The sequence below is a fragment of the Ciona intestinalis genome, chromosome 1 (assembly GCF_000224145.3).
Source record: "Ciona intestinalis chromosome 1, KH, whole genome shotgun sequence".
Taxonomy (NCBI): Eukaryota; Metazoa; Chordata; class Ascidiacea; order Phlebobranchia; family Cionidae; genus Ciona; species Ciona intestinalis.
This window is the reverse complement of record NC_020166.2, coordinates 2,759,262-2,782,198: the sequence shown is the minus strand read 5'-3', so window position 1 is coordinate 2,782,198 and position 22,937 is coordinate 2,759,262. Positions and strand designations below refer to the sequence as shown.

Genomic DNA, 22,937 nt, shown 5'->3' with positions numbered 1-22,937 from the left:
TAATTTGGACAACCCATTAGTGACCACTGGGTTGGAGCAATTGATGTTAAGTGTCTTGCCTAACACATATGCCCACAATGGTAGCAACGTCGAGCCTTGAACCCATTACCTCTGGGTTACAGGCAGGCGCGCTAACCACTATGCCACGACTAAACACGATCAGGAAATATAGAATATTATGCGCTATAACGGTATGCATTTTACTCCACAGTACTATATTCAAAATATAACTGAATGGTAAAAACAGGTATGGCTACCTGCATATGAGCTCCAAACATCAAATGGTTGGGGATAGGCTGGGGATGAGGAATCACTGTATTCGTCTTTACCTGCTGAAAAATAACGATTAAGAAAACAGCTTGTTTTTTACACCTGCTAAAAATAACAAAGGAAATTCCTTTTTTTACACCTTGGCCTGAAAAATGTGATTATGAAGATTTTTTCCCATAAACATGTGATCGTAAAAAAACATGTTATTTGGGGTAATCTTGTAGATCGTTTTCGCCTAAAATAATTTTCAAGTACAAAAACGGCCTAATTCATAATGACAACGTTTGAAATTATTTTTGTAGTATTTTTTCTTTTAATAAAGTGTTGTCCGAAAGGATTAATCTGTAATATGTAGCACGTTATTGTAACCCACTATCCGGTGGCTGCAAAATGCGTCGCTGCATTCAAACACGAGCAATTTCGATTTAATTAAATTTGATTGTCACACTTTAGCGCAAACATTTTATTTACGAGGAACAGACTAAAAACCATTTGTTTTGACACGATGACATGGCCCACCAAACATTGCTACTTTACGTATGTTCATTTTACAAATTTGTTTATATAGTAGAGTGGGGAAAGATGGGACACCTGTTCATTCTATTTTCCCGCCCAATTTGGTAGTAAACAAAGAAAATTCAAAACAAAATATAAAACTGTGCCTTCACAACTCCCTTAGACCTTTGTTAATTGTTTAAAACACGATCAGGATATTTAGATATTATGTGCTAAAGGTTTCTCATCTTCCCCCACCCTACTATATGTAGTAATAACATAAACGGGTATATACGATTTTTATATTACACAAACTAATATATAATTCTCTAAATCGTTTCCGAGTTAAGAACATAGGACCTTCAGAAAAGCATGAAAATATTTTAAAATCTTAGTTCAAACAGTACTAGTACATGTTTCTATTTTATTGTAAATTAGTATAATTTCGCTGTGTACGTTTTAGCGGTTTCTCAAAGGATTTGTGGTTTAGATTAACGCCGGACAGGAACTACACAATATTCTGTATGTTGAAGCGTAGGGAGGTCGTGTTTTGCAATTTGTTCTTTTTATTTAAAAACCTTATTTAAAATTTCTTTTGCTTGGACCGGTTTTTTCATATTCATTTATTGTCAAGATACTGGAAATAGTTCACTGCTGCAATGTTGTGCTTATAAGTGAACTTTTTACGATAAATTACTTTTGTTAGGCTTTGTTGATGTTTCTATTTTAAGGTAATGTTGATACAGCTTGTCTCTGTATCGAATCATGTGTTCTTAGTACTTTACTTATATGATATGTATAATAGGAAAACTAGCATTGCGTTCTTGCTGGAACCGATATTTTCCAGTTGAAACCGGTTCGCCAATTTAATCGGGCAATTTATAACATGGGGATTAGCTGCTATATGACCCAACGCCGTGTAATCAACTTGTAAGCAACACGGTTCTTATCCCTTACGTGTCAGCATAACCCTAATTAGAATTAGGACGAATTTGCTGATCCAAAAAATTGCTGTAGCCGTTTGCCTAGCCGTGTTATTAGCCTGGAATTGGCTTGCGAAAATGTAGCTTGGGTAACAGCGCCTAATTCATTAGTATTATTCATTACTATACATGACGAGTTTAATTAAACCGTAAATAGAAGTTAATTGGTCTCGTGGCGAGCAATCGTTGCAAATTAAGACGTAAATAATAACACGGAGCGTCGATATCCAATTAACATGCAAAACAACGTCACGTAGTAACACTGCAATTCATTCTGCGCGATTCCAACGCCAAACTCGTAACCGGTCACCAAAAAACTAGATTGATATTGAAACTGTAATGTTTTCGTGACTAATGAAGGCATGCGCGCTGGCGGGCTTTGCAACGCATTTAACAGATATAGTAGGGTGGGATAAGATGGGATACCTTTTCATTTATCGTCCCATTTGGTAGTAAACCCAAAACGTTCAAAAAATTAAAATCGTATTCTCACGACTCCCATGGACCGTTGTTAATTGTTTAAAACACGATCAGGATATTCGGATATTATGTGCTTAAAGGTGTCCCATCTTACCCCACAGTACTATATAGTAATCACCAAATTAGTAATGATAATGTAAATGACACGTATGGTACTGCGTTGTACTAGGCATTTAGCTCGTTGTACCTTTCATATGTTAGTAAATAAAAAAGGTGTATACACCTTTGACGCTGATATGGGCAAAGTTTAGGTACGATGTCTTACGTTAATTTTATTAAAGTTGTAAATAAAATAAAATATTTTTACGTGATGGCTATTTTTAAATACCTTTCTAATTTTAACGGTTTAACAATGTAAACAAAGAATTTAAAATTTTACGGTTCAACTATTATACCTAAAGCAATTTGCGAGGCAGTATAACTTCGCAGATAGATCATTGGCTCTACCGATTTGCGAACAATTTTGCGTTTTTAATAAATATATGCTATCTATGTAGCGTGTGATATAGAACTAATGCGAATTATAACTGGTGTATAGATCCTTAATCGCTCTATTATTGCTGACTGTTATAACACAGTACCAATACACAATGTAAAGAAACATAAGAATTTTTACAAAAAAAATGAAATTTTTTTAGCATACGCAACGCGAGATTGAAAAATTAAAAAAATTATACAAGAAATTTCATAGTGCTTACTGGTAAATGGGGCGACTGAGGACTTGTGCTGTTGCGTCGTGCTCCAGCGTTAGCACATGATGTCACTGTATTGCCACTGTTAGTCGACCCTACACTGCTAGGGGAATTGCCGTTCGGTACTTGCTGAGTGGATGATGATACGCTGGAAAAAATACGCAAGTTATTCGTAAAATCGGTAAAGTGAAATAAAATAGTAGGGTGGGGGAAGATGGGACACCTTTTCATTATATTTTTTCGTCCCATTTGGTAGGAAACAAAGAATTTTCAAAGAGTTAATAAACTGCATGCTCACGACTCCTATAGAACGCTGTTAATTGTTCAAAACACGATCGGTATACTTAATTATTTAGATATTATCTGCTAAAGGCGTTGGGTCTTCCCCCATCCTACAATAGTATGCGAATAGAACGGAATGACAGAATAAATAATGAACACAATGTAGAAAACGTCTGGACACATTCGCCTACCAAAGATGGCGTAAGACTCGAACCAATACCTTCTGTTCTTGAGCGCCATAACAACTGTGCGAGCACGACGCCGCAAAATTAAACTGGTCATGGCGTGTTTTTGTGAAATCCGGGAAATTTGTAAAAAAGTTCGTTTTTAGATGAAAAAGCAGAGGTCTTTTACCTTGCTCCTGGGCTCCCGAGTCCCACATCATCGAATCTTTCCATCTCATCAAGTCCTTTTATAATCTGCGACTTGGTGAGACCACTTTGCTTTAACTTTTGCAGGAGAAGGATCTGGTTGACTGTGAACTTGGGGGGGTCCGGTTCCCCCATTTCTTCGGGATGGGGCGAGAGTCTAGTGTCGCGCATTCAGTCGAAACTTAAGGTTCAGTTTTATGTTGCACGGTTTTTAAATCTAATATGCTGGAAAGTGAAATAAACAAACTGGGTTGAATTTACCAGGTCATATAACTAGTATATAACACCTTATCAAAAGTTAAGGAGAAAACTGAAGGTTAAGTATTATATGCACGGATCATACAATCTATTATGCTAGAAAAATTTGGGTCGAATATTAGGTCATATAATTATCATTTTCGCTATCAAAATCTGAGGTTATGAAAAACAACGCACAGTTGGAAACGCGGTATAATTGTACTTTTTTTAAAATAATATCTTCGATTTACAGATGTTTTCCAATATTTAAACGCTGTCCAGTTGGGATAAGTAAAGTAAAATCTATTTTTAGTCCAATTTTCTGCTTTTGATAACGCAATGCGGTATTATACAGTGTAGAACGAAGATATTATTAAAGCAGTATAATTATACCGCGTGTCAAAGTATGCGTTGCTTTGACAATTTATAACTGACAGTTTTAACTTCAAAATAAACTGTAATTACTCTTCGCGAAGTAACTTAGACCAAAACATATTTCATCAAACCATTATTAACGGGCCTTTGATATTTTAAAATTCCTGCCCGGCGCAAATATTGGTATAAAAAGCTTACCGATTTCGATGTATTGACTTAAATAAAATAATACTACATTTCTATTAATTTACAATACAACAAAAACAAATGGCTATTAGGAGTTTAAAGTGGAATATCAACAAATAATGCCAATTTTAAGAAGCTATTTCGTTTTCCGAAAGTCCGGTGCGGTACCTTTAGATTACATTTGAGCATCTGTTATAACCATTTTTGTCGGTATAGCCTTTAAAAGTTATTAATGTGACTTAATTTTTAAGACAAGCATCACAGCCGGTAACATCGACCAACTATAGGTAAACATATAAACTGCTGACGATTACGAAGAAAAAAAACACGATGTTACTGGGTTCGAGACCGGTGGTGGCATTCTCTGCTAGCGACTAAACTAGTCGCCGCCTGAAGTGACTGACTAAAGCTTAGTTTTACTATTGTAATAAATAATGCACAGAAAGTGAGTCGGCCGACTAAATTTAGTCGATCGACTAGAAAACCGGGGTAACCAATAGTAACCGCGACCGATTAACTTGTATTAAGGTGGCTGTACACAGTATCTGGCATGCAAATTCGCTAGCGAAGTCGTATGCAAACCCATTACCGAGTTCCGCATGCGGCAGCGAAATTCGGACAAAACAGACAAAACGGATGAATTCCGGATACTGTGTACAGCCACCTTTATGGTGTATCATAACATGGTAATTACCAAGCCACGGCAAAAATGACTGCGAAACAAGGCACCAGTAACGAACTATAAATTTATCACTCAGTAATTAAAACAAAGTACGTGACGTAATACGATGCAAATATTTAACGTTGGTTAAAGTGCTAGATAAATACCTAATTATGCAAAACTAACTACTTGAAACGTACTGATTGTTTCGTTGGCTTTTCTCTTTACGAACAACGGTTACTTTAAAATTGATGTTTTGCATTTAACCTTGAAGTAATACTGTTGATTGTTAAAGTGACGACTGACTGCCTGTATTTGGATCGCGTGCAGTTGTATGCCTTTTAATTTTGATATGACTGTTCTGGTTGCGAAAATTCCTAAACTTTTTTGACAGTAAAATTTGAAATCTAATAAAAAAAGTCGCTACGAGAGGTTGAAACTCCTTATGTCGACGTCATTTCACGACCGGTATAACTAAACGGCCGCTTCTTTGTTCTTGCGTTTGGCGGAAGTCGACAGCAACATTTAGACCAGGGGTCGCGAGTTCCCAATCAAAAGTACTTTATAAGCGAAAAAAAATCGACGTTTGCGATGTATCTTAATTGCAGGTGTAGCTGGTATATCGGACATTTCTATCGATCTTGATGCTAAAATCAATGCAAGGGCATAACTGAGCAAGCGAAGTCGGCGTTCGACATATGGAGAGTTGAATTACGACCAGTTATCGATTAACCACTCGTTTGCTGTTTTGGTTTAATAAAAACTGAGCTCCTACGGATCTTTTTTCGTGAAGAAGGGCGAAAGTACGCGTTGTGGGAGCTGTGAATCGCCGAAAAGCGCTTTCCGTTGGTAAAGGGTTATTTTCGTCCGGGCAAAATAACTTAAAATGTTCTGCGTTTTAACTCGTCAACAACAGCGGCTCGTGTTATGAATTTGGTTGATTCGGTTGAGGTGTTTGGAATGGGTGAAACTGTTACGGTGAATTCGTATATTTCAATACACGCTTAAGCATGCGGGCTTTACCAGTCACGATTGGTTGGGTAATAACGGGCAATTTTAGCGGAGGAATTCCAGTTGAAATAACACGGAGTTAACCAGTGCATAATAAACCGGGAGACAACGCTTAGCACGAACGTTTAAGTTTTAAATCCAACGAACCTGAACTTGAGTTTGCGAAGAAGCGCACGCTGGCATTAAAATTAAGAAAATTAAAGCGGCAATATAATATCGGCGGCTCGGTGTGCGCAAAAGCAAGACAGAAAATCAATTCTGGATTAGTGAATAGTCTAATGGTATTCACGGTGCTTGGTTACATACGACATCATACATCGATATTGGGCGAACAATAACGCCCGCTGCCAATACAATACCCAACGGGGTGCAAAGCAAAGTTCTGTTTTGAACGAAACGATTCGACCACGTTTCGCTTGGCTACGAATACCCAAAGATTTTCGTCGCTCAGTAGGCCGTGCTGTGACCATGACCAAGAACAATTTATTGAAAGCAAAATTTAATTGATGCTTTCTGCCATCTAAAAATCACAGTCACAATATTTAGATGCGATAAATATTGCATGGAAAGAAACCGGCTAACGACGAGTTATTCTGAAGGCCGTTTAGTGCGGACAACTTTTGTTTTCTACAAAAAATATCTAAGTCTGCCTTAGGACATTTTAATATGAGGTTTTCATTACATTTAAATTACATACATATATCACTCATAATACAGGAGTTGGGGTAAGATGGTTCACCCTTTTTTTATCATCCCATTAGGTGGTAAATGGAAAACATTTACGGAATTTTATAACCGTATCTCAACGACTCTAAAAGTGCTTTCATAATTTTTAAAAACAGTTAAAATACGATTATGAAATACTGAATACTATGTTCTAACGATATCTATCTTTATCTTTACCCACAATAGTGCACTGCATTTTTCTCCTACTTTCGAAACCTAGTACACCAGACAAAAAAGAATCAAGAAAATTCTAGGGTTGTCAAAGCTCATTAAAAACCAACACTTTCGGATTTTAGTTTCATTTGAAATTGTTAACACTTCGGCTGAACCTAACGCGCCTGCCGAGCGTTAGTAATCACATCAAAACCCTTGTCTGTTGCTGTCACAATGTCAGCACGTCATTGACAGGTCCGGAACGTTCTAGCCGCTGTTGCTGCGCAGAATGAAGAGTTCTCCGAACCTCAGTAAAGTTTATGCGACGCAGAGCGAACGAGACGACAAACAAAAACCACCCACAGACACTAACCATTAGTTAATTGCGACGACAATTAGCTAGCTAATGACGAGTTCAAAACTCGCGTGCTCAGCACACCGACAAGGTAGGCTGACGTCACTTAATAAAATAGGCTGCTGGACACTTGAAAATAACGTAACCTGCTCAAGGAGTGGCCGATTAAACGATTTATTTAAACATAAAACGCCTCTTGTACAAGCAGGATGTTTTTCGTTGCTTACGACAAAATTTACAATGTCCGAAATTAGCGGCGGTTTAAACATCTATTGTAAAAGTTCAAAAATAAACACGTTTATCCCAGCAGTAGATAATAGCTGTAATCCCAATTCCAGCACCTGTATTCTGTTTTCAATCGCCGAGAAACAGCGGCATATCTGTTGTCATAACTCAGTTACAGCCACGAGCTAACTTTACCTGCTTTGATCTACTGCGGCCCACACGGGCAATTAACGTGGCTAAACTTGGCAATTTGTGCCCACGTTATACTCCTGTAAAGTTTTCTCGGTTACGAGTGCGGTTTGGCTGACTCGAAATTCGTAGCCGTTTAATATCTTATGTACTATCGTATTAGCAGACGGCCGTATGATACCATGTCACGTTTCGAAGCCAATTATCAGAGGCAGTTACAAAGCGGGTAGTTTCAATGGATCGTGGTTATCCAATTTCGACATGAAACACATTCCATGCCCGTGTATAACGCCTTAACAGCAACTTGCCGCGTCATTAGCATTTATATGCAACGAATATTTTAAATCACACCCGTATGCCAGCACTGCTGCAAAGTAAGTTTAATTACTTTCATTTGAAACTTAAGTAACTTGGCTAACTGGGAACTTTCTGCTTAGATCTGAACATATAACCTATGAGCGTAGGTTCAGAAAATAGACAACAAATAAGATTAGTTGTTAGCCCGAACTTGGTTCAGGCAAGTTCGAGGCTGTACTGTCGTGATTATTGCATACAACCGTGACCACCTAATAATAATAAGCCCTACACGAGCGACAATAAAGATAATTAAACGCGTCTGAATCACTGTGTTTAAAAGGCCTGTACCGAGAAGACAGCAGCCCGACAAAGGCAAAACAACACGCGTTTATTGTTAGACATTAACAGCTTAATTAGTAGACGCGGCGAAATTAAGTTTGTATCGTGAGCCAATTACTAAAAATTAAACATCACATACTTCAACGCATTTCTACATACCATATATGACGGAGAAAATTAGTAGCAGGCAATCACAGCGCTGGCTTCAAAGATGGTCCAAGAAAAAACAGGCCAAACCTCGTACGATTCCAGCGGCACCTGCGTGTGCTGTTTATTAACTTTGCGGTTAGTTCTCCAAATGAGCGCCTGCGAACCAATCTCACTTCTCGTTTTCCGTGGAAGGCAACAAAAACCGCGCAAGTTGGCTAGAATAAATATCCGAACCACCCCGAAATGGGTCTGGCTCCAAACCGAGCGAGTATACGGCTTGCATTTCAGGCTGGCGTTGATCACTGACGTCAGACCCTTCTTCTGAGGCTGAGTCGGCGTCGCACATTTATAAACGAAAAGATAAGCAATCGTCGGTGAAATCATCGATTTAGAAAAGGCTTGACGGTAAATTATTTATTACTTAACGCAAAACGCAACGACCCAATCATAAATAAGGTATAATCGGTAACCTGGCTAATAACTGCCATTCCCCGCGCTAGTCACAAGACCAGCTTCTTTGGCATGCGCATAGGACTCACGGGCTCGCATCCGCCTTGAAATTAATATGTTAATTAGACTGGCAGTCAAAGGCAGGTTGTCGGAGCCAGCGGTAGGTAACAATGCACACGAGTCCTATACATAATTAATTTACGAGTTACGTCATTTTTGCTTGTGTTTTACCCAGCCCTGAGCAGCGGCTACGGATATAACCTATTGGTCGCCATTTTACAACGTCATTGATCTGGCGGCCGTCTCGAAACCTCAATTACGTCACGCGCTTAAGTTTAATGTACACCAGGAGAATAATTAACCTATCGCTGTTTGATTGAAATTGAAAAAAATAATCAATTAAGTGTAATGGTACAGTGTTAACAAAAATATTATTATTGGAAAAAATGATTTGGTTCTTTTGTAAAACACATAAAGATAACCCGTTTTAGGAAAATCTTTTTTTGTTGTAAAATTCGTGGCAGACGTGGTAGCTCAACAGCAGGCATGAGGAGTTGTCAGATGAAATATTTGTTCTGGCACTTAATTCCAAACGCTTCGGATATTCTTGATAGCTTCCAATTCTATTCATTGGGCAGAATCAATAATTAGAATTGCGTTATTTCCGTGCGGGCAACACGAAAGCGCCCATGGCTATGAGGCGCTATGCAATAACCAACAAACATAGCATGGATTATTTGGGCTTACTCCAATGTTATAGGCTAATTACCGAGTTTCGGGGCGTTCTTAGTAACCGACACGTGAGACGACATAGCATAAAGACGCCCGTTACAAGATACCAGATTCGCCACGTTACAATGCGGCACGCGGGTTTAAATAGCTGGTTGACAAGCAGAAAGTATTGACGGAGCACAATCCAGGGATTTAAACGACCCCCATTGCTACTCTAGCGCTAACAGGTCGATACTTACTATTGTTTTAACCCGGCCGATATAGCATTCCAATGTAGACAACTGACACCGGGCGAATATTACGTTTGAAAAGACGGGGATATTTTGAACAAAAAGAGAGATATTTCAACGCCTGATTAGCAACTATAGAGAACAATGTAATACGACACCCAATATTCCAATAGTACAGGTGTCCATACAGAAACACAATTCGGTAACCATACCAAGACGAACATCAATATTATGTTACATATACATGCTGGAATGTTAAAGTAATAAAGAGGTTATGTATAGAAAAATATTAAATTGTTCAAACAACTGACAACACTCTCTGTTTATTTCATAACAACACTTTTATAATGACAAGAAAAAGTGCTTTTTTTATAATGAAACAAAAAATATATATATATAAACTCAGAAACTGTGTGCTGATTTAATATATTAGTTTATGTTAAGCCTCCATCAATCTTAATGTTACATTTAACAGTTTATAAACAATATTGTCATACTGGTGACATTTCTTAAATAAAAAATGCTTTGTTACACGCTGTACACATATACAATATACCATAAACTTTGTTTAGAAAACATTAAATATAATTTACAACAATATACTACAAACATAACATAGCAAAAAAATAACTTCAAATTCAACTTTTGTCAATGCTGTATACATTTACATACATTTGAATAGTGAATTATTCATACGCTCTGTATTTCTGACAAAGTTTATAAGCTTATGCCTTTACATCTAAACAGGTTAGTTATTCTTTAGCTTTTATAACATGTTGTTTACACACCCAACTAAGTAACTAATTTCCTATTTAAAGTCACAATATATTTCGTTCCAGCTGATAACACATATAGGTTACCTCTTGTCGGTATGTACACATACTGTGTGGTCCACCAACATTAGTTAATGTTTAACTAAATTACGCAAGTGGTAAAATTACTTTTAGTCTCAACATTACAAATGAGTGGTCATTAAGAGCCATAAGCCAACACAACTATTCAAATAATTATATATTTGTTTTTTAAATGGTGCAATTCTGTAAATAGTGAATCCCAAATTTGTATATATAAAATACACATATTGCAACATTTTAAATGCATTTAGTTAGGTATAAACTACATTGTATTGCTCTGGTTAAATTTTAATTAAAACTTTATATATTGACATATTGTACATTTTAAAGCTACATTAATTGATATGATACAGAAATAAATGATAGGTAAACACAAAATAAGATACTGCATAATAGAGCATAGCCTATTAGCCTAATAAATTAGTAAATTGTATTATATTATATTATATATATATATATTCAAATTAACTAAAAAATAACAGGCAGTTATTGCGGTTTGGTATTACTACACCATAATTTCCGAAAGAAAACAATAATAAATCGTGCGCAAATGTAGAGAAATATTTGCGACTGCAATTAAAATAGAAAAACAATATTAATTAGTTTAAGTAATTACGCCTAATTTATTACCAGCGCACATAACGATACATTTCCCTATCGATAACGTAGTGGCTTCATGTAAATTGCAATTATACGTTAGAAACTGAGTAGTACTCTGACGGAAATCAATACAAACTTAAAACGAGACGACCAGCTGATCAGAACCATGTTGACTCAAGCCGATCTTTCGCCAGAAATGTCTGGCTGTTCTTGTTTTGTTTTGGAGGTCCCGCTGAATTACAGACGTTTCGACAATAATAAATTGCGCGGTTATTGAGTTGGTTAACCACATTTGTGGAATGGAATTTTACAATTTATTTTGACTCATTGTGGGCAAAAACGCTACTATGCTGCTAGTGTAATTGTCTTTTGTTGCTATGTCGATTATAAAGGTTACTATTATATGCCAATTTCGACAAAAACGAATGCTTTCCCCCTTATTCCTTACTATTCTGTCCCGTAGCACATTACTCATTTCCTGCTTTGATACGGAGTTTGGACTGTACATTAAACTCTGTATGTAATATGTGTGTCGTTGCTTGCGCATAGAAACTCTAGTTGCTTGAACGAAAGCGCGTGGGACTTTGTTATCGACCTTCATTAAAAAAAACGATTAAAATAAGAAGAACCCAAAAACTTGGTACATTTACCTTAAAAATCGGTCACAAAAACTCCCAAACGAAGATATTTAACCATTCCCAAACGCAGGGGAAACGTTAAAGGCTTCTAATCCCCGAATACAGTATATTCTAATTTTGTCGCCACCACAACCAGTCACGGACGGTCGCGTCTTGTAAATTCCCATTCTCACCTTTTGTCCGTTGTCCCAAGAACGAGGGAGTTTTGTCTCGAAAGGTTTGGTTCTGCACGTTTTGATTTATTTGAACAGTAAATGTAAATACTAAAGTTACTTCACGCACCTTGAACGGCGAGCTCATGACTTGTGCTATGTGCGGATACCATTTTTTCGCGAACACGTAACGCCAACGGCAGGCAAATAATAAAATATTGTATAAATTAAAGTTAGCGATTATTGGATACTGAAAATTTGCCATGTGCCGAAAATGCCGAATGTTTCTGGTAGTATTCAGTAGTTTTCCGTAGGGGCTATAAATAGACAGAGTCTCAGAGACGTCTTGCCCGGAAACGTCACTGTTTTAATTCCACAGTTTAGAGTATATGTATTAATTAATCAAAGGCTTAATTCAGATTATATCTGAACGTTCCTGTGTAATAAGTATGTTATATGCTATTATAATGTATGGAGCATGTATGATATAACAGTGAGCGTATTAACAGCTGAGCCACACTTTGACACGCAACTTTATTTATTGTTACCTTTTTTTTCAAATATTTAACTTTTCTGTAATGTTACCATAATAATAATAACTTTTTTTCTTGGATTACGGTAGCGAAGATTTAGAAATATTTGAAACGAAAAGACAGGGTATACCGACAAAGCAACAGTTGTTAAACACAAGTTTTGTGTTGCTTACACAGACACTTAAAAACATATTTACACTTGATTGGAAGAAAATAAACGTGGTAGCTACACTTTACTATCGCAATTTAAATATATGTGGCAATCAGAAAATCAATCAAGACATAAATACTTATTATATATGTTTTTTTTATTAATTTATTTACAATTCTAAACCTATCATGTTTTAAAACAGGATTGGTAGGGTATTTTTTTCAGTCTTTTTCACCCCTTTCAAGAGGCTGTGATCCTTGTAGGCATTTCTGGTCCCAGAGATGAGTTCCTCCGAAGAAGTGTCTTGGATATCATGGTTCTGTGGTTTGAGAGGGAATGAGTTCTTCTGTGAGGTGGACGAGGATTATATTCAGGATAAATTTAACCTCACAGGACTTGGAGAGCAAGTTCCACACTACAGGTACTTAAATGTAATGTATACTGTATTGTAAATTGGGATGGCCAGTAATATAATGAATGAATGAAACTTGCTTTATCTTCGCATGGCTGGAAAACGACAAACTTTATAACACGGGTCTTCTGTTTCATACACCTGCTGCCAGTTTAGAAGTTACCTTGTTTGTAACTTTGTGGCTGATTGTTTTGTCTGTATGACTGAAAATTTAAACAACCCATTAGTAACCATTGGGTTGGAGCAATAGGAAAGATCTGCAGGATTCTTTTTGCTTTTTCACAAAATATCTGAGAAATTTCGGTGATTTAAATTAAAATTTAGACACAGGCCAATTAAACCAAAAAATGGCGGGCAGGGTTTTAATTTTAATATTTTCTGGGGGGCGACACCTTCGAAAACCTTCTGTTTGCGCCACTGGTTGTGTATGTACTTCAATGTTAACATTATTTTAATATACCACAGACAAGCATTGGACATGATATTGGACCTTGAACCTGATGACGATTTGGAAGACAACACAAATCAGTCAGATTTAATTGAACAAGCAGCTGAAATGTTGTACGGACTTATCCATGCTAGATACACTTTGACTAACAGAGGAATTGCACAAATGGTTAGTTTCTTATGGCAATCGAATTTATTTTTCTTGTGAATGTATGTGAAAACTTATACACATTATTGTCTTTAACGTAAATCACATGAAAATAAGTTATTGCTTATTTGAACTGCGCAGCATGAACTGTAGTGTGTAAAGGTAAACAATAGTAAAGATCTGATGCTAGGAAAAAAAGACAAAAATCAAGATAGGCCTATCCTATATATATATATTTGTCTAAATGACATTGTGTTATTCAAAAAGAATCTTTTCCTGTTAAATTTTTGTAGCACTGTATTTCTTTACACAAGAATTGTTCAACTCTATGAGCACCGGATTAGGGTTAGGTTCGCCATTTTTACAGTTAAAATTCAAATTAGATTTATGTTGTAAAGTTTTTGGGATACAGTTTTTTTCTGCTAATTCATACTCTTAATTGTAATTTTGCCCTTGTAATTTTTTATTTAAAACTTTTTTATTTATAATTTATATAGGCCTAAAGATATTATAATCGCTTGAAACCATTAGTATAGGCTATACACCAGCCCCACTGAAGACTGAAAAGTCTTTTTGTTTTGTTTGTTTAAATTAATGAAATTTTCATAGTTATGTTAGATGGTTATTATTTACATGTTTACTACATAATTTATACCAACTAAAATAAAATTAAGTGTAGTTAACTGTAAATGTAAGTAATATCGTGCATTTTATGATTTAATTGTGGTATAAACATACAGTTCTGTTTGAAAATTTATTATCAATTTAACATATCATATATAGCCTTAAGCCAAAGAAAAACAGACTAATAGCCAGTCTGACTCATGACGTAATGTCAAATTGTTATGTTTTGGTTAAAGAAGATAAGGTAAATTCACTCAGATGTTGTCTTTTTCCAGCTTGAGAAATACCAGCAGGGTGACTTCGGACATTGTTCAAGAGTGTATTGCGAAAATCAACCAATGTTACCTATTGGTATGTTATGAAAAAATAATTTTAAAATGTTTACAATGACACCCATTTTTAGGACAATAATTGTCACTTTCATTAGTAGTAAAAACAGCTTAAGCACATATTTCTGATCAAACAAATCAAAAAAATTGTGAAAATATTTTCCAAATAATTATAATTTAAAAAATAACCTTTAGTTTGTACTACCTCAGAACTACTGATGAAACTTGTACAATACTTTTCAGAAAGTAATAAAAACAGTTTAGGCAGTTATTGTTCTCCTCATAACAAGAAAAGGCTCGGCGCTGGACCAAATTTTCTGCCGAGCTAAAAAAAGGCACACGCTTGTGCACATGATTTTGACTTGGTGCTCGGCTTGACACATCCCTAATTGTTCACATGCACCATAACATTCTTTGTCCCATATAGGCCTTTCAGATGTCCCAGGCGAAGCAATGGTGAAACTGTATTGCCCGAAATGCCAGGATGTTTACACACCCAAATCCTCACGACATCACCACACAGATGGTGCTTACTTTGGAACTGGCTTTCCGCACATGTTATTCATGGTACACCCAGAATATCGACCAAAACGACCAACCAACCAGTTTGTGTCGCGGTGAGCAATTTAAACATTTTGTTCAGTATTCAAAAACAGCACAAATTAAGTTATTATATTAATTTAAAAATGACACATTTTTCTGTATTTACTTAATAATGATATAATATTTTTAAAAGCATTTTTCAAACTTCCCAAATTCAGATGGTCTGGTTAGCTTAAATACAAACATGACAGCATTTCATGGTTTTGGTTTTTCACTGAAGATGGTTTTTAAACCAAAAGATTTAAAATAAAAGTTATACCATACAGACAGGCTGTAATGTTTGTATAGAAACTGATATTTAAATTTTGTTGACAACCTAAAAAAATATTTTGTTTTACAAGCCTTTATATTCTTATTTACTGCTCCATAATTTTAGCGCTGTGACGGAAATTAAACTATAATTTAAACATTTTAGCCTCTTCGGATTTAAAATTCACCCAATGGCATACCAGCTGCAGTACCAAGCCTCACAAAAGTTGAAAAACCCTTCTAAGCTCCGTCACTGACTTTCTAAAGAAGCTTGCTGAAAGAAACTTGTACAAAAAGCTCCGCTAGTGTTGTCGTTGCTTTTCCCACTATACTTTCAATGGCGAATTTGTAGCACTTTTTACACGAACCTTACATTACAGGGTCTTGTTGTGCCGGAATGCCACTCTGTATTGTATCTTTGTCACCTAAACTTATGGCACGAAAAATACAAAATTATGATCAAGAAAAATTGTATTCTATTTCAGCATTAGAATAAGGACCAATTCTGGCCTAAATCTTAGGATTAATGGCGTGCCACGCTGTGGGAATTCACAAACATAAAATAGAGCTTAAGTTTTGTAAGTTAAGGTTTGAAAATTAAAAGGGTGTTCTCCGTAAATCAATGGATTTAACAAGCTTGCAAAGAAAAAGCAATTACAAAATTGATTGATTTTAAATATTGATTATACACTTGATGTCATTCTATCTGGCCTAAACATTGTATTTTTCAATTATAAGAGATAGTGACCATAGTTTATGCCCTAACAAATTCTGGTGAACAGCTTAAAAATGTTATACCGCAGTTGCGTAGTAACATTGTCTTGGTGCTTACATTGTAACCAAAGGATACTGGGCTCAATGCTCAATAAAATGTGTGTATAGGCTAGAAATTCAACATACATGGCTCAAACCCAAACCTGGTAATGAGGGTTGTAGCAATGGGGCAAAATTTGGCTTAAGCCTTATGTCCAATTACGTGGCATGCTGTAGGACCTCACCCATGTGGAACAGAACATTGGTCTTATTAAAAGCAGATGCTGCCAGCAGCTGTAAGATTGAACCCCAGTATTCATTAGTTATGCTGCTACAAACCTATTGAATGAATAAATAAGGTGATCACTGGGTTGAAGCAAAGTCTCTTGGTCAAAGACCAATTCGCCTATAATGGTAGCAGCTAAGAGCCTTGAAACCTTGTCCCTTGCGTTACAGGTATGCACAGGCATTAACTATTGTGCCATAACGATGGAACACTGCTCTATAACAAATGAACTCACACAGGGACCAAAAAACAGCACTCATGCGCATGCTATAACCCGACAGCTAAAACGATGTTTGCATTTATTGTGTTTTTCACAAGTTAACAACCCAAGTGCAGATGATAGTTTTTCTTCTTTGAATGACAATGAGAAAAAGAAACTTCTCAAAAAGTGCAGAAAATGTTTTGTGTGTTTTATAGCACAATGAACTCACAAATATGTGCTGTTTTTTATGTAAATACGATTAATTGCACTGCTACAAATTGAAAAACTTAGTTTTAGGTTAGTCACCCTATACTTTAGTGTTTTAATCTTCTACATTGCACACATTTGAACGAGATACATAAATGCATGTAATTTCAATTTTTCAGTTAATACGATGAAAAAAATAAATTAAAATGTAAAAAGAATAATAGAGAAAGAAAGAAATGAGTAAATGTCATTTAGAATTAAGCATAGCAACTTGTGCTATCAATTGCTGGTTATAAGGAGAATATAGAAAGGTAAAATGCACTTAACATTTTGGAATGTTGAGTAAGGATTTTAGGGATAATTTTTATCCAGCGATAAAAAATCTAAAATTTTTAGGGGTAATTTACCGTCTTAATATTTTGGCGTTTGTAAATTATATATAGTTGGGTGGGGGAAGATGGGACACTATTAGCACATAATATCCAAATATCCTGGTCATGTTTTAAACAATTAACAACCGTTTATGAAAGTCGTGAGAAATCTTTGAATGTTCTTTGCATACAACAAAATGATATGAGAAAATAGAATGAAACGGTGTCCCATATTTCCCCACCAAAATATTTTGAAAAACTAATTTATTGATTTTAGCGAGATATTACTGCGCTTGCTTTTCCATAGATGTCCCACACTGTTTATAATCCTTCTCTAGCTTTCCAAGCTCCTAACACGTCAGCAAACAACTCATTTTCTCCTTTTTTGTTCGCCCTTCTTGGCTGTACTGTACTTGCCCTCTGAAGGTTCCCATTTTGGGCAGGCCTGTTCTGAATCAAGGATTTGCTAACTGGCCGATCCCTGTTCCAGTTAAAAGCGGGTTTTGGGTTCACATTTGTGGGGAATGGTGTGGTAGAGTTATTAATAGGGTTAGGGTTATATACTGACTGTGTAGTGGACATATTACTATACTGTGAGAATCTATTTGCGTAAAACGGGTTTTGTTGAAACGCTGGGGATTGAAAGTTACTTGAGGTTAGGGGTTGCTGAATACTAGGGTTGCTAACGAGAAAAGGGTTTAATTTCTCTGGGCTTAGTTTGTGGGGAGCGGCGTGCGCCGTGTGCATGTCGAGCAACTTGTCCACAGATGTACTGTTTGTTATGGAAGAGGGTGCAGCTTTTTGTGGCTTAATAGAAGCTGTTGTGTTCTGTGGCACAGCTGGGTTGCCGTCATGGAATTGAACCCAGTTATTGCTGTTTGAGTTCATAGGGGTCGGTTGGTTTGAAGAAAATAAATCTAAACCAAAAAGATCAGCAGATGCAGACGTGGTGTTAGCTGCCTGAAAATCAAAGTTTGAAGTAATTTTTGGTTTAAAAAAATATTACATAAAATTTAATAAACAAATTTAAAATGTATTATTGCATTTTAAGATTTTATATATATTTATTTACTTTATTATAAAGTCTTACTGAAGAACTGTTGGGTTTAAATAAATTACATGTATCAAAATTTTAGTTTCAATGTAACAATACCAACCATGCAAAATACAAGATTTTTACTTTTAATTTTTCATTGGTTGTTCCTAAGTTAAAATCCACAACTGAGGGTTCTTGCTTCTGATTGGTCAATTTAATCAACTCTGGCTTCTGATTGGTCAATTCTTCTCCAATTAAAATACCACCATCCAATGTGTCAGAGGGTGAAGGGGTAAGGTCCTCGGAAGAATAAACATCATCAAGTTTTGGTTTGATCTTCAGTGATGGACGGGCAATAACATGAGCGGACCTCCGGATTAAAGATGGATTTCTCTGCGGTTTTGGACTGGATAGAAAAATTAAAATTTTTATTCAAATATTTAGCTAATTTTAAGTAATTTTTTCAAAAAATAACACAGGTGTCCCAAGGTAAGCTTAGTGAGGACAGAAAACTTGCGTAGAGCAGAGGGGCAAAACTCATTTGATTATGATTTTTTGTATCAATACAGCCAGCGAAAGCGTGGCTCATTTTGAACTTGCGAATTTCCAGCAAAAGGTGTCAAAAAGTGGTCTTTTGATATTGTTGCTAGGCATATTATAAGTCAAATATATATCTTCTTGCATTTGTTTTTTTTTGCAAAGAACTAGATCTTTTTCAACCCATACAAGCGCAATGGCAATTTTCTCAACATAAATGTGAAACTCATTTTTATACAAAATATCGTAAAGTAGGTAGCATCCTTTTTCAAAATTGTTTGAAAAAAAAACATATTTTTACAAAATCTGTACGCTAAACTAATAATAATTCGTTCTACAGAACTATGTTTATTCCCCAAAAAGATATTTTACCTTGGTTTGGTTGAGTTGATTTCACTTTGCGCTGGATTGGTGATTTCTAACACATCTGGTAATTAATGTATAATGTAGGGGTAAGATTGGATATAGTGGGGTAAGACGGGATACTGTTAGCACAAAATATCCTATATTTTCAAATCACAATTTAAACAATTAACAACACTAATTTTGTTGTGGTAATTAGTTATATAACATAAAACAACTAACAACCAGACAGTTATTTCGAACGGCAAATTCAAAGCAACTAGCTGGTTAATTTTTGACTGGAAATACCTTGGTTAAAGTCCAGCAAGTCTGGCTGTGTTGGTTGTTCTGTAGTTGAAGTCTGCTGAACAAAATATTTTTAATTAATTGGTAAATAGGAAAATGCATTTTTTACTGCATCGGAAATAAAACACTATACATGGCTATTGTTCAACATAGATAATTTACTTTACTATTGCTATGAGCCCATGACACAGTGGTGACAACGGTTAAAGTTTTTGTTTTATGTATAGTTGTAACTTGTATAAGATTGCTAACCAGCATTTTTGGTCAACTCGGGTCTTGCCAAGTCCTTTAATTTCCCATCTTTGTATTGTATATATATATATATAGTAGGGTGGGGGAAGATGGGACACCTTTAGCACATAATATCTAAATATCCTGATCGTGTTTTAAACAATAACTAACGGTCAATGGGAGTCATGGGCATTTAGTTTTATAATTTCTTGAATGTTCTTTGTTTACTACTAAACGGGGAGAGAAAATAGAGGTAAAGGTGTCCCGTTTTCCCCCACCCTACTGTATATATATAAATAATAAAATAAAGAAAAAAAAGACAAGATTGCTATTTACCATCTGATCATGTATAGTTTAACATCATTAAATAATAATAATAGTCTATGTTACTCAATACAAAGTCTGCAGTATAAGATTTATGTTTGTGACATAGGGGTAAAATGTTTATATGTATATGATATTTACTAAATATTACGTTAGTTATATCAATACGTATATATAGTATATATTTCATTAGGTATATATTATGGCTGTGGATTTCCCCTTATTTGTTTCCGTTCAGTTTTAACCAGTTGACCGATAACATGGCTGCAAAAGAGGGAAATTAGTCCACCTTTTAAGTACTAACCATCAAGAGTGCTTGATCGAAGTCACAGCAGTGCTGCCCGCTCTATCTTATCGCAAAGCTACAATCAACGAGATGGACGCACGCTTTTCGTGTAACTAATTCAGAGCTTAATAGAACTGTGTGCCGATGATCTCAAAATTCGGTTAAGGACTCAAACTTTTTGGTAGTCGTTAACCGAATAGTAAAACTTATTTCAACTTACATTGTTTGTGATTCGATCCATCGCGAGGCTCATATCCGACACCAAGTCTACTTCTACATGCTCGAATGCATCCGACATCGAACGCTCAGTTTTTGCTGAGTCGTCCGGAGAAGACATCGATTCGTCATCGAGGTCAAGTGGTCTGTATCGACGGGTGGTGCTAGAAAATAGAAATTGCATTTAATTTTTACTCTTAACATTTTTTATGTCTGTATTTGCAACTTTTTTTTTCTATTCTTGGATTTTCACCATTTCAATCATATAATATTTTAAATTTTGCAATATTTTTATATTTTATAATTGACAAAAGTTAGGTAAAAAGTATTTTCTTTATTCTTTTGAACTGATTATAAAACTTTACTTTTTAATACAAATTGTAGCAATTTGAGGGTGTTCTGAGCGTGATTTTTAGTTTTGTTACCGAAACAAAATAAACTTGAAAAATTAAATGAAATTTGAAAGAAAAACATGTACGGTGGTGGCGTGACATGCGTGGTCTCATTGTAAAATGAAACAAAAGAAAATTATGATTTATCCACCACACCAAGAATATTCCACCCTAACAGGCAATACATAGAAAAATAAAGAACTAAATTTTTGTAACCAATAACGTTTGAAAGTGTCCGATATATAAAGTAGGGTCGGGGAAGATGGGACAATTTTATTCTATAAATATCCAAATACCCTGATCGTGTGTTAACAATTAACAAAGGGAGTGGTGAGGATATGATTTTATAATATATTGAATGTTTTTTGTTTACTACCAAATTGGACGAGAAAATAGAATGAAAGGGTATCCCATTTTCCCCACCCTACTACTATATAAAGATTTTCACATGGAAAACAATGCCAACATTCACTGAAACATATTTTATTAATATTGCATTTTGCTAACATTTAATAAACAGAAAACAACAAAATGCAATTATTCAGAATGCAGATCAACATTTTTGAAAGATTTTCAAAAATAATCTACAGAATAAATCATAAATTTTTGTGCCCCATAAATGCTACAGAAAGTTAAAACCTGTCAAAAATGCCACCAATCTCTAGTGTTACAGAAGATATGAGAAACAATACTGTGGCAATTACATGCATTTGCCAAACGCCACAGTGAAATTCGAGGTCTGAATGTGACAACTAAAATTCAAATGCAAATAGACAGTTTCAAAATAAAAGCATAAGCATTCCCACCAAGCGAAAAATTACCGCTGTTTCAATTTAACTGATCTTCTCGCTGGGGCAGGGGGTCTTGGTGGGGGTGGGGGACGGGGCCTTTTATTTCTGTTTCGCACAATTAGTTTGAGGTACAGGGTTAAGCTGGCATATTGTATAAAACGTGTGTTGGTTTATAGATACACCTCATGCTCGCTGGCGAGTTATATAATACACATGTTGGTTTACGTAGACACCTCATTCCCGGTACCGATTTATAGCTTGGGAAATTCATATACGATGTAAAAGTTTTGGATTTTAAACCTTATTCCATTGAAATGGTATAACATAACTAATTATCACACAAAGTGTTATAATCAAACACATTCTGCTTCCTGTCAAATACTAAGATACTGTAAAATCCAATAAACAAGAAGATTCACTGGATATAATGACGCACCCCATGCTCACTGTCAAGTTATAAAAATTATCGAAATACAATGTACACTTAAAATCTGCTAAAGCTAATTTAACTCAATTTCTATTTTTTCTTCAAGTTTAAAAAAAAACAAAAAATTCTTACCTTAATTCTTCCACCTTAGATGGGTCTGGTGGGGGAGTCGAGCAGGTCTCGACGGTCGTATCTGTAACATATGGACAATGGTAAGGCAACGACTAAAACTCATAACATGTGGAGTAAGTAACATTTAAAACATTAAATGCATCCTTTTTTTGTTTTAAAAAAATTATAACATGTAGAATAGGTGACATTAAAACATTAAATGCATCCCTTTTAATGCGACAATTGCAAAATGTCTGGAGCCATGACACAGTTGGTCAGCGTGCCTGGCTCTAACACAGAGGTAATGGGTTCAAGGGTCATTGCTACCATTGGGGCGTATGTGTCCTTGGTCAAGACACTTAACGGCAATTGCTTCAACCTAGTGGTTACTAATGGGTTGTCCAAATTATCAGTCATACATAAAAAATCTCCCAAAAAAATAATTCACCCACAAAGTAACATACATGGTAAACTCGAAGCTGGCAGGAGG

At 35.6% G+C, this 22,937-nt stretch overlaps 4 protein-coding genes across 6 annotated transcripts in view; 1 reads left to right on the top strand and 3 right to left on the bottom strand.

The window, feature by feature from the left end:
- Positions 1-3,824, bottom strand: part of LOC778606 (homeobox-containing protein 1) — a 13,032-nt gene extending 9,208 nt beyond the window's left edge. For 2 of the 3 annotated variants that reach the window (XM_018811990.2, XM_018811998.2), the window contains exons 1-3: positions 3,557-3,824; positions 2,927-3,068; positions 258-332 (exon numbers count right to left, since the gene is read on the bottom strand). In XM_018811990.2, the coding sequence (XP_018667535.1) occupies positions 258-332; positions 2,927-3,068; positions 3,557-3,744 (405 nt within the window). In that variant the 5' untranslated portion in view covers positions 3,745-3,824. The remainder of the gene's footprint in view (positions 1-257; positions 333-2,926; positions 3,069-3,556) is intronic. The other variant, XM_002121035.2, reaches the window with a different exon arrangement.
- Positions 3,825-13,032: 9,208 nt separating this feature from the next.
- On the top strand, positions 13,033-16,098 carry ck2b (protein kinase Ck2-beta). The gene is given in 5 exon segments (NM_001032419.1): positions 13,033-13,238; positions 13,695-13,845; positions 14,724-14,799; positions 15,205-15,394; positions 15,796-16,098. Coding segments are annotated over 5 exon segments (648 nt in total). The 5' UTR covers positions 13,033-13,098; the 3' UTR covers positions 15,887-16,098.
- An 852-nt stretch (positions 16,099-16,950) lies between these two features.
- LOC108951007 lies at positions 16,951-22,010 on the bottom strand. The gene is made up of 6 exons (XM_026839031.1): positions 21,940-22,010; positions 20,731-20,890; positions 19,673-19,727; positions 19,394-19,448; positions 18,629-18,890; positions 16,951-18,408 (listed from the first exon to the last, which is right to left on the bottom strand). Exons 2-6 carry the CDS (start codon positions 20,845-20,847, stop codon positions 17,770-17,772), a joined length of 1,128 nt encoding a protein of 375 aa, XP_026694832.1. The 5' UTR covers positions 20,848-20,890; positions 21,940-22,010; the 3' UTR covers positions 16,951-17,769.
- A 458-nt stretch (positions 22,011-22,468) lies between these two features.
- LOC100179493 (DENN domain-containing protein 1A) overlaps positions 22,469-22,937 on the bottom strand; it is an 11,258-nt gene continuing 10,789 nt past the window's right edge. Inside the window, exon 15 of the mRNA XM_026838941.1 lies at positions 22,469-22,529. Within this exon, the coding sequence (XP_026694742.1) occupies positions 22,470-22,529 (60 nt within the window). The 3' untranslated portion in view covers position 22,469. The remainder of the gene's footprint in view (positions 22,530-22,937) is intronic.